The 11,452-nt window shown below is 58.2% G+C and overlaps 1 protein-coding gene across 1 annotated transcript in view; it reads left to right on the forward strand.

Annotated features, from left to right (window-relative positions):
* LOC144735117 (guanine nucleotide-binding protein G(s) subunit alpha-like) overlaps positions 1–7,438 on the forward strand; it is a 12,254-nt gene extending 4,816 nt beyond the window's left edge. The window contains exons 2-4 of the mRNA XM_078617533.1: positions 3,595–3,793; positions 4,953–5,020; positions 6,403–7,438. Coding sequence (XP_078473659.1) covers positions 3,595–3,793; positions 4,953–5,020; positions 6,403–6,549 — 414 coding nt within the window. The 3' untranslated portion in view covers positions 6,550–7,438. The remainder of the gene's footprint in view (positions 1–3,594; positions 3,794–4,952; positions 5,021–6,402) is intronic.
* The last annotated feature ends 4,014 nt before the right edge of the window (positions 7,439–11,452 follow it).

Genomic DNA, 11,452 nt, shown 5'->3' on the forward strand with positions numbered 1-11,452 from the left:
TGGCAATCATTAGGCAGTTTTAAGATTATTTCATAGTGTAATTTTTTAATATGCCTTCGATCGTGATTTATCATAATGCAGTTTTGTTTTGTATGGGATTTGCTTTTATTCTACTTGTGATTTAGTGCAGTAACAATGTTTTTTTTTTAATCTCTACAGCACTTTGAATGGCATCCTTTGCACGCAATAGTGCTATCGAAATAAAGACTTTATTGATTGATAGATGGTTTCCAAATAAAAGGGCGCACAAAGCGAAACCGCACGACACAGCTGGCCCGCCCAGTAGTAGCGCGCACGGTGCACGCACGCACACGCGCAACTTCCGACCGCATCGCCGCATCTGAGCGAATTCAACCCGCAAAATACAGCGAATTTTGGGTAGCAGTAGGTTAGCCCGGCACGTGCCCAGCGCCGAATCGCACTCGCCGAAACCCGCATAAAGCGAGGGGAACCCGGGGGAGTGGTGGCGCAGCGGTAGGCGTGCCCGCGCTCGAGAGCGAGGGAAACCCGTGCACGCACTGCGCCCCCTGCTGCGTGAAGGAAGAATTGGCCACTTGAAGGGGTATTTTTTGGCGATGCCCGCGGGGGAATCCAAAGACGTTATTTCTTGCCCAAATGCTCATCTTCTGTGTACACAAACGGGCATGTTCACGCGCACACGCAACACGCGTGTGTACACTCACGCGCACGTGCGTGTGTGTGGGGAGCTGTAGTTCGGCGGTGAGCGCTGCGCTGCGCTACGAACCCGGCGACCCGAGTTCGATTCCCGCTCACGGCGGCTAACATCGGTGACGATTTCCTGAACCGGTCCTGGCACTCCCTTAGGTCGACTCGGCCTCAAATGAGTACCTGGTGCGGTGTGTAAACATTGCCACTAGGGAGACAAAGGCGGTCGGTCGTGGTGCTGGCCACCCACTTCCTTGTATGTCGTGCTGGCCATCATAGGTGCTCGCTAACTGAACTTGCCCCAACAGGCTGTACAGGCTACACGGGGGATCTTTGTCTTTGTGTACACGCATCACCCACGCGCCCCGCCACGCAGCTTCGTGTTTTTCTCACGACGGTCAAACCGACAGTTTTACGTCTCGTAGCTGACAATTGTTTTTGGTACGTTTCTGTAGCCAAATAAATTGCAGAAGCAGATTGAATGGCGGTGCGGTTTGTTCGCGTGCAGTCGTCGGTGACCGGGGAGCTGAGGTCATCAACTCGCTACGCCCGAGAAGAAGATCCGCTTGAGTTTTTTTGTCATGGGCGGTGGGTGGCTACAACTCTGCCCTGGATTCGAACTCGTCAAACTTGAGCCATTCTGGCCCCACACCTCTGAACGGCTAGCTCGTACACGTCGACATGTTTGCGTGCGCGCGCGCACGGTTAACCCCCCCCCCCTTCGCCTCGCCCCTACGAACCCCGGAGACACGAGTTGGATTCCTGCTCGTGGCCAAACATCGGTGACGAACATCTGAACCGGTCGTTGGGCGCGCGCTCCCCCCCCAGCTCCCCGATTCGGCCTTAAATGAATGCCTGCTGCGGTGGTGTGAAAGCATCAGTGCTGGGGAGACCATGCAAAAAATATTTAACTGCACATATTTGGACCATCTTATTTTACAGGTACTAGTCTACTTTACCGAGTGTTGAGATCCCCAGTGTTTAACAGCACTCTTATCTCCTTTGTTGTATTTGATTGTCAACCAACATCGGGTAAAACATCAACAAGTTGCACCTAATATTCTCTTTTAGCACCGCCCCCCCCCAACACGTTCCTCTCATTGGCTACCACATTCAGATAAGCCCCTCCCCCTTCCCTCCCCCCTTAAACTTGTATTTAAGAACTTGTCTCTTGGAATTTTGCCTCACTCGAGACAGTAAATTTAGCTGTGACGGTCCCACCTGATGATGAAGACTTGTGTTGCCTCCGAAACGTCGTGATTTTTATTATTTTATTTCTATTATTACTTTTATTAATTTTTACCTACGCGACTTTACCGAAAAAACCTAAGAGTTTGAGACAAAGGCGGTGGTGCTGTGTCGGCCTTCGTAGGTGGTTACTCCCAGCGTTTGCTACCAACTTGTATGTAGAAAAGCTACATAATCGTTACTGTGAGTGTTGTTAGTGTGCGTGCGAATTTGTGATAGTGATTGATAATACTCAAAAAGTTCCCCCGTGTAGCCCTTCACAGTCTGTTAAGGCAATACAGGGGATCTTTGTCTTTGATAGTACTCAAATGTGCACCTAGCATGGCACAAGCGCCGTAGGGACGTCACCGCCACTCGGTGGTGAACGGCGGTTGTTGATAATAATAATACTGGAAAAATCAAAGGTTAGGCCAGAATGCAACAGCGGGGAGACCCTGACTAAACCGTGTAGGAGCACCAGGGACCGCCGTGTGAACACGGCCAATATGAGTGATGAGTATCTGAACCAGCCCTGGGCCCCTGGGTCTGCCGCTTCACCTACCAGCGAGCCTCCCACACGTCACGTGACCCAACCTGACCCAACCTGACCTAGCCTGGCACAGTCGCCGTGGTGACATAATCGCTACTTGGAGGCAAATGCAGGCTTTTGCTGTGCGTGTGTGCACTTGATGGTGGGGAGCTGTAGTGTAGTTACAGCACTGCGCTACGAACCCGGCGGCCCGCTTTCGATTCCTGCTCAAGGCCAACACCGGTGACGATTACCTGAACCGGTCTTGGGCCTCCTCCCCTAGGTCGACTCGGCCTCAAATGAGTACCTGGTGTGGTGTGTAGAATCATCGCCACAGGGGAGACGAAGGCGACCGGGCGTGGTGCTGGCCACACACCGACTCGTGTGCCGTGCCGGCCTTCATGGGTGCTCGCTAACGGCCTCAAACAAGTACCTGGTGCGAGGTGTTAACATCGCCGCTGGGGAGACAAAGGCGGTCTCGGGCGTGACGCTGCCCACCCCCTCTCGTGTGCCCTTCCCGGCCTTCATAGGTGCTGCTCGCTTAACAGCACTTGCCCCAACAGTCCGTTAAGGCTATACGGGGGGGGGGGATCTTTGTCTTTTGAACACGTGCGTCGGTTCGCATCAGGAGCGGTAGCATTGTGGTTAGCGCTCTGCACGACGGACCCGGCGGCCAGAGGTCCGTTCCCACTCACGACCAATAACGGTAGCGAATATTGGAACCGGTCCTGGGCCCTCCCCCCCCCTAGGTCGACTCGGCCTCAAATGATTACCTGGGGGCCATGTGTAAACTGACAGCCAAAGGTGGTCCGGAGCGGGCGTGGCGCTGGCCATCACCCCACCTCGCAGTGTGCCGTGCCGTCCTTCATAGCTTCTATGAAGGTGGCGAGATGTGAACTACCTCGCCAGGTATGCAGGAGGTCGTGGGTTCGACCCCGACCCTTGACGCCCGTATATTTCGAGCTTGTGTGTTCTTCTCCCTGTGGTCGCGTGGATTTTTTTCCGGGTCCTACGGTTTTCCCCCCTCCACATTTAGAGTCCCACGTGCGTTTTAGAGTACTCGGCTGCTCTAGATTTCTACGTAGGGCCACTACGTTGAGCTATCATTTGTGGGACAGGTCGCTTCTAAAAAAAAACAAGCTGTATAGCTCAGTGGGGCCTTACCCCAGCAGTCTGTTAAAGGCCTCACGGTGGTGGGTCTTTGCCTGCGTGTGTCGTGCGTGCGTGCGTGCGTGCTCAGGTGGCTGCGCTCAATCTCCGTGATCCTGTTCTTGAACAAGCAAGACGTCCTGGCCGACAAGGTGCTGGCCGGGAAGTCCCGTATCGAGGACTACTTCCCCGAGTTCGAGCGATACACCGTGCCTGACGACGGTGAGCCTGGCGGGGGGAGGGGCGGGGGGAGGGGCGGGGGGGGGGCTCGGGGGGGGGGGCTCTAGGAAGGCTCTGTTCTCAGAAGGGTGGGCGGGGGGTGGGGGGTGATGGGGCGAGGGGGGGAATCCAGGGGCCAAAATAATAAAAATAAAACATAATAAAATACAATTCTCACGACGTTTCGGCCACAACGCAAGCAGCCGTCCTCAGGTGGAGAACAGGTCTGTCGGGGAGACTCTCTCTGTCTCCTCGACAGACCTGGTCTTCACCTGAGGACGGATACTTGCGTTGTGGCTGAAACGTCGTGAGAATTATTTAATTATGTTTTATTTTTATTATTTTATTATTTCAATTCTACGTGACTTTACCAAAAGAACCAAGAAGATGAATCCCTGCAGTCACGAAAGCTTTAAGTCGAAAATTAATCCAGGGGCCGTTCGAGGAAGTGTTGTGATTGGTCAGTCGAGGGGGGCTAAACGAGAACAGAGTTCTCTTCTGCCGGTCTGAGAGCCCAGCGCTGTCCGTAGCGGGGAAAGCGAAGAAAGATAGGCCAAGTCCTCGGGCAGGAGAGCGCTGCGATGATGTCACACGGCGCAGTCGCGCGCGGCCACACAACCGCGCCTCCTTTAAAAACAACTCAACGTTTTCGACGCGTGGCACGCCCCCGAACGACGAACGGGTATACACCGCCTGACGTTACGGGAGGGTGCGTGCTCACGCGTGCTTAGGCCCCATGCAGCTCGCTGTTGCCTTTGTGCAGGGTTGGCCGTTCGTCTTTCGAATAAAAACGGTGGGGTGTGTCCTGAGGGTCGGCTGCAGTGCAGCGGCTACCGCATTCCCCTACGAACCCGGCGACCTGAGTTCCTTTCTATTCCCGCTCACGGCCAAACACCAGTGTGACGGTTATCTGAACCGGTCCTGGGTGTCCGCTAGGTCGGTGTGTCAACATCGACACGGGGGAGACAAAGGCGGCCGGGCGTGGTGTTGGCCACCCACCCCCTTCGTGTGCCGTGCCGGCCTTTATAGGCGCTGCTCGCTAACAGCACTTGCCCCAACAGTCTGTTAAGGCTACACGGGGGGGGGGGGGATCTTTGTTTGTGTGTGTGTGACCATATCTGTATGTGTCTGACCGTCCACATGTGTCTGCGTGCGTGTGCAGCCACCTCCGACGAGGGCGAAGATCCCCGAGTCACGCGCGCCAAGTTCTTCATTCGAGACGAGTTCCTGGTGAGAAATGACGGTGACTGCATCCGACGGGGCGGATGATTGTGAAAGTGTTGTCGTTGTCGACGGAGACGAGTATTATTAGATTGCGGCGGAGTTGATGGTACCGCTTATCTATGTACGTGTACTGTACGTTGAACGTCTTTCACGCCGTTCGTAGCCAAACCGTGCTAATCGGAGGTGCCGGGGCAGGGCAACAAGCTAACACGCAGCAACAACAACAAAGCCGTTCTAAAAAAATTAGTTTGTCAAACTAGATGGTGATTTCAACGTGTGTGGCTCCCAGTGGCTTCCTAATCTCGGAAGGGAAGAGCGTTCCAGACGGCCGCAGAAGCGCATCTGAAAGCGCCGCGTGACGATGCGGTGACCGTCACCAAGGGTGACATTGAGCAGGATTATAGTACTTGGTACAGCCGCCGTGTCGATCCGCTGCTGGATGAGGTCCCCCCCCCCCGCCTCCCACGCAGGGTTGGTCGTATGTGGTGGGAGGTGGGGTGGGTGGGGTGAGATGGGTTTGACCGTACTTCACCACCACGCTTGTCAGTGCAACTTTATGAAGGCCAGGGACAACACGAGGGGGTGGGGGGGGGGGGGTGGTGACCCGGTGGGGGTCACCCATCCAAGCACTGTCCGGGCTCAACCCTGATTGGCTCCCGTGGTGTGACGGTGACAGAGACAACGGTGCCCGGCGTTGGTGATGATGGCGTTGGGCGCTGTTGGTGGCGTTCATGGCGATTGATGGGTGCTTTTGCGGCATGTCCATAGCGTGGACGGTGACGTTTGTAGTGGCAGTGGCGGCGTTGGCATCAAAAGCAGCGATGTCTATCGATGGCATCTTATTGCCAACAGGACTGCGTGTATCGTCGGTGCTGTGCCCATCAACAGTGCCGCGGTGGCGAGATTATCCTTCTCGCCTGGTATGCAGGGGGTCGTGGGTTCCGTTGAGCTATCGTTTGTGGTAGCCAGGTCGCTGCTGAAAGAGAGCTATACAGCTCAGTGGGTCTTACCTGGTAAAAAACAACATAGTAGTAGTGGAGTAAAATAATAAAATAATAAAAATAAAACACAATAAAATAATTCTCACGACGTTTCGGCCACAACGCAAGCAGCCGTCCCCCGACAGACCTGGTCTTCACCTGAGGACGGCTGCTTGCGTTGTGGCCGAAACGTCGTGAGAATTATTTTATTATGTTTTATTTTTATTATTTTATTATTTTCCTTCTACGTGACTTTACCGAAAGAACCAAGAAGATGAATCCCTGCAGTCACGAAAGCTTTCAATCGAAAAGTAGTGGAGTAGTCGTACTGTCGGCGCTGTACGAACTGGCATGCACACCCGTCGCGTCACTGACGGCGCTACCCGCGGTGCCGCTCTCCCTTCGCAGCGCATCAGCACGGCGAGCGGGGACGGCCGCCACTACTGCTACCCGCACTTCACGTGCGCCGTCGACACGGAGAACATCCGGCGCGTCTTCCAGGACTGCCGTGACATCATCCAGCGCATGCACCTGCGCCAATACGAGCTCTTGTGACAGCCCACCCCCCCCAACCACCACCCCCTCCCCGCCGGCGCCCATTCTCTCGCCGGGCCCCCGCCGGAGCAACGGCAACCGCAACGTCGCCAGCTCGGCAAAACCACCGTCGCCACGATCACCACAACCACCACCGACGACGGTGGTGACGGCGGCGGCGGCGGCGACGTCCTCCCCTTCTTGGCGCGTCGGCGCAATCGTTGTTGTAGCTACGGTAACGGCTGGCGGTGCCGGCGACCGTGAAATCGGTGGCGTCGAGTTATGGAAAGGGCACGGCCCGGGGGCGGGGGGGGGGCAGGCCGACGGTTTTGGCGGTGTCCCCATCGGCAAACCGTCGACATCGCAATCCATCACCCCCCCCATACTTCACCATTCGCCAACCTTCGTCACGCCACTCGCCACCATCACCCACAGTTCCCCCCCTTGCCTGCCCCCCACCTTGTCTCACCCTGGCCACCTCCCCCCCCTTCCCGTCCCTCACCTGTGCGTGTGTCGACGCTGCCCCCCCCCCCCCCTCTGCGTGTGCGTGTCTGTGCGCGTGTGTGTGTGTACATATATACATATAGACACTTAAGTTATTTTACTGCCTCATTTTGCTGTGATGTTGGAGGGGGCGAGGTATAGCGTTAGGAGCCGGGGGGGGAGTGGGGGGGGTCACTGTTTCCATTTTATTTATTCCAAACACGAGAGCCCTTATTGTTATTCGTAGACAGATTAATCATTCTAGTCACAGTCAGATTTGTTATTATCCTTAAGATGTTTGTTCGATGGTTTGGGGAGGGGGGGGGAGACCGGATGGGAGTGGACAGGGCGTGCATTGGACCCCCAGCCTATCAGAGGGGGTAAGGGCCCCACGCCAGAGTGGCATTCGCATAGCCCAGCAAACTTAGCGGGGGGGGTGGGTGGGTTTGGGGTGTTGAGACATTCGGGGATTGGAGGGGGGGCAGTGTGGGAGGATGTGTGGGCAGCAGGAGGACGAGGAGGGGGGGGCCGACAGCATTTCAACTTCTGTTTGGTGTAGAGAACAAGAGAGACGGAGTGTGTTTGCGTGCGTGTGTGGTGCGTGTGTGGTGCGTGCGTGGTGCGTGTGTGGTGCGTGTGGTGCGTGCGTGGTGCGTGTGTGGTGCGTGTGTGGTGTGTGCGTGGTGTGTGTGTGCGTGCGCACGCGCCCGTGTCTGTACGTTGCGTTGTACATACGCCGCGCTTGGGGCGCGTGCTGTACATACGTACTTACGAACGAACGACTGCGCGCGTGCGTGAGAGGGTTGTGTACATACACGGTGTGTGTGCGCGCACGTGCGCGTGTGCGTGCGAGCGAGCGAGAGCAGTGTACATAGTGGCGTGCGCAGGTCTGCGTGCGTGTGTGTGCGAGAGCTTGTGTGCTGTACATAAGGGTGGTGTGCGTGCGGGTGATCAGAAGTCTGCCGTGCCCAGCGGAGTTGTCGACACTCCTGGTGTAGCCGTGACCCCCCCACTCCCAAAGTCCTGCCTGCCCACCACCACCACCCCCTCCTCACCACCCACCCATCCCATCCCATCCCACCTCTGCACCCCCCCCCCCCCTGCCGCCGATCCGCCCCCCCCCCCCTTCCTCCGCCGACCGTGCAAGGCCCCCCCCACCCCCCGCCTCCCTGTATAGAATGTATCATCACCGAGTCACACTTTATTTATGGTTTCTTTTGTACAAATATGTGTTGAGACGAAAACAAAAAATACTGTATATGCTTTCCGTGCCTTGACCCCCCCACACACCCCTGACGTGACCTGTGCTGCTGCTGCTGCTACGCCGGCTACTGCGCAGGCACCTTTGCGTCGCGTCCGTCCGTGCGTGCGTGCGTACGCACGCGAGTGCGTGTCTGTGCGTACGCACGCGAGTGCGGGTCTGTGCACGCGCGGAGATATGTGTGCGCACGTGGGCGTCCGTACGTGCGTACGTGCGATGGCGTGTCTGCGCGTGCGTGCGTGTGTGCGTGCGTGAGTGTGTGCGCGAGTGTGCGTGTGTCTGCGCGTGCGTGGAGGCTGTCCCGCGGAGTCGTTGCGACCGGTGGAATGAGGTGGTGGGGGAGGGGATGGAGCGGGGGCGTGGTTGGGGAGGGGGGTGGTCCAGCAGTTTGGTGAACAGTGGCGGTGCTCGGCACAAGGAAACCGACGCTCAACTTCAAATCCTGACAACCATAACGAAGCGAAATGACGTACAGAGATGATGCTCATCTCCCTCCCTCTCTCTCTCGACCGCAGATCTCGCATCTTGCCCACGGTTGTGCTTCATCCGCATCTCGCTCGTCCGTCATCTCGCTCGGCATTCGTACGTTGAAAAGGTTTGGGCGTGGAGTGGGGGGCCTCAAAATAATTTCTGCTTAGGGCCCCCCCCCCCGACCCCAATGGGCCAGCAGCACCGCCACTGTTGGTGATGTCCAAGGTGACCCTCTCTAGCATGCGGGGGGGGGGGGGGGGGTGGGGTAGATGGGCGAGTTGTGGGGGGTACTGGCAGGTTGCGGGGAGCTTCTCTACCTCCCGTACCTCCCTCCCTGCCTCCTCGAACTGTCCGTGTCCCTGCAGACCCCCTCGTTGCTAGGCGTTGGCACCTCAGCCGCCACCTCCGTGTACCCCCCCACCCGGTTAGACTTGGCAGCCGCCCCCACTACCTCCCCTACCTCCCCATCATCGTCCAGGGGCTGCGACCCTTTGGGATCGGAGGGGGGAGGGGGCAATCGCCCCCCCCCTCTCTCTCCGCGTGGATGGGGGGCGGCGGGCGGCGGCGCGGTTGCCGTGTAACCGCACTGCCGCCCCCCTCTCCCCGTCTCTGGATGGGGGGGGGGGGCGGTGGCGGTGCGGTTGCCGGGTAACCGCACCAGCCGCGGGGCGAGCGCGATGTCTCGCTCGCCGATTGCGAGGACAATTCAGGAAGACGGCGGCGGCGGCGGTGGCAGCGGTTGCGCCGACCGACCGATTGGCTGGCGAGGGGGGGGGGACTGCCCTTGTTTGGTCGAGTCGGTCGGTTTCGTGTTCTTTATTTTGGTTCGTCCTCGTTGGTGGCGGGGGGGGGGGCGACGATGGGACGAGAGAGGGATGTGCCCTCACGGGCGGGGAGGCGGAGTGAGTAGAGAGGGGTTTGCGCGTTCCGCCGTGCGGTGCACAGCTCCTCCGACGTGCGGGTTGCGCTGCGGGGTGGCGGCGGGGGCGGGGGGGGGGTGGCGCACCACGTCCCGACGTTTCGCCCCACGCCCCACGCCCCGCGTGCCCGCCGAGACGTCGCGCCGCCGTCTCGGGGAGCCCCGCAGCGAATCGCGGCTGAACCCCGACGACGCCGACCGTCGGGGGTTTTTGATCTCCTCGCCGACTTTTTGGTTTCGCGTCCCGGGGGTCGCTGGCGGGGGTCGGCTTGACCGGGCGATCGCGGTCACCGACCCTGGTGGACTGGCTCGGCTGAAATGAAACCCCGGTGGTGGTGGTGGTGGTGACGGTGACACAGCCCCCCCACCCTCCCTTTATGCCTCCCCCCACCACCCCCAGCCCCCTCCTACCCCCCCTCCCCCCCAGCCGCCTTCGTTTACACGAGGCCCACTTAATATTTAAGCTCGTAAAACTATATTAGTAACCAGTAATAATAACAATAATAATTAATGTTTGATGATGATGATGATGATGATCACGGAGACGATGTGTAGCGGATTATACGTAGCCAACGCGGCGGCGGGTGCAACGCGCGTCTGTAGGTGTGCGTGAGAGAGGGAGAGAGAGAGAGAGGGTGAGGTGAGAGAGAGGGTGAGGTGGGGGAGAGGGTGAGTGAGGGAGAGGGTGAGGTGAGGGAGAGGGTGAGTGAGGGAGAGGGTGAGGTGAGAGAGAAGGTGAGGGAGAGGGTGAGGTGAGAGAGAAGGTGAGGGAGAGGGTGAGGTGAGAGAGAGGGTGAGGTGAGAGAGAGGGTGAGGTGAGAGAGAGGGTGAGGTGAGAGAGAGGGTGAGGTGAGAGAGGGAGGGTGAGAGGGAGGGTGAGAGAGAGGGTGAGGTGAGAGAGGGAGGGTGAGAGAGAGGATGAGGTGAGAGAGAGGGTGAGGTGAGGGAGAAGGTGAGGGAGAGAGGGTGAGAGGGTGAGGTGAGGGAGGGTGAGAGAGAGAGGGTGATGGAGAGGGTGAGGTGAGGGAGAGGGTGAGGTGAGGGAGAGAGGGTGAGAGGGTGAGGTGAGGGAGAGGGTGAGGATTGAGAGGGAGGGTGGGAGAGAGAGGGTGAGGGAGAGAGTGAGGTGAGGGAGAGAGGGTGAGGTGAGGGTGAGGGTGGGTGAGAGAGAGAGCGGGTGAGGATTGAGGGTGAGGAGAGAGAGGGTGAGGTGAGGGTGAGGTGAGAGAGAGGGTGAGGTGAGGGTGAGGTGACGGAGAGAGGGTGGGTGAGAGAGAGAGGGTGAGGTGAGGGTGAGGGTAGGTGAGAGAGAGAGGGTGAGGTGACAGAGAGGGTGAGGTGACAGAGAGGGTGAGGTGAGAGAGAGGGTGAGGTGACAGAGAGGGTGAGAGAGAGGGTGAGGTGACAGAAAGGGTGAGAGAGAGGGTGAGGTGAGAGGGTGAGGTGAGAGGGTGAGAGAGAGGGTGAGAGAGAGGGTGAGAGAGAGGGTGAGAGAGAGGGTGAGAGAGAGGGTGAGAGAGAGGGTGAGAGAGAGGGTGAGAGAGAGGGTGAGAGAGAGGGTGAGAGAGAGGGTGAGAGAGAGGGTGAGAGAGAGGGTGAGGTGACAAAGGGTGAGTTGAGAGAGAGGGTGAGGTGAGAGAGAGAGTGAGGATTGATAGAGAGGGTGAGGAGTGAGAGGGAGGGTGAGAGAGAGGGTGAGGTGAGAGGGAAAGAGGGAGAGAGGGTGAGGTGAGAGAGAGAGGGTGAGGTGAGGTGTGTGGTGGGTGAGGTGAGCGGTGAGTGAGGTGTGA

This window comes from Lampetra planeri, chromosome 54, assembly GCF_965212315.1.
Source record: "Lampetra planeri chromosome 54, kcLamPlan1.2.h2, whole genome shotgun sequence".
Classification (NCBI taxonomy): Eukaryota; Metazoa; Chordata; class Hyperoartia; order Petromyzontiformes; family Petromyzontidae; genus Lampetra; species Lampetra planeri.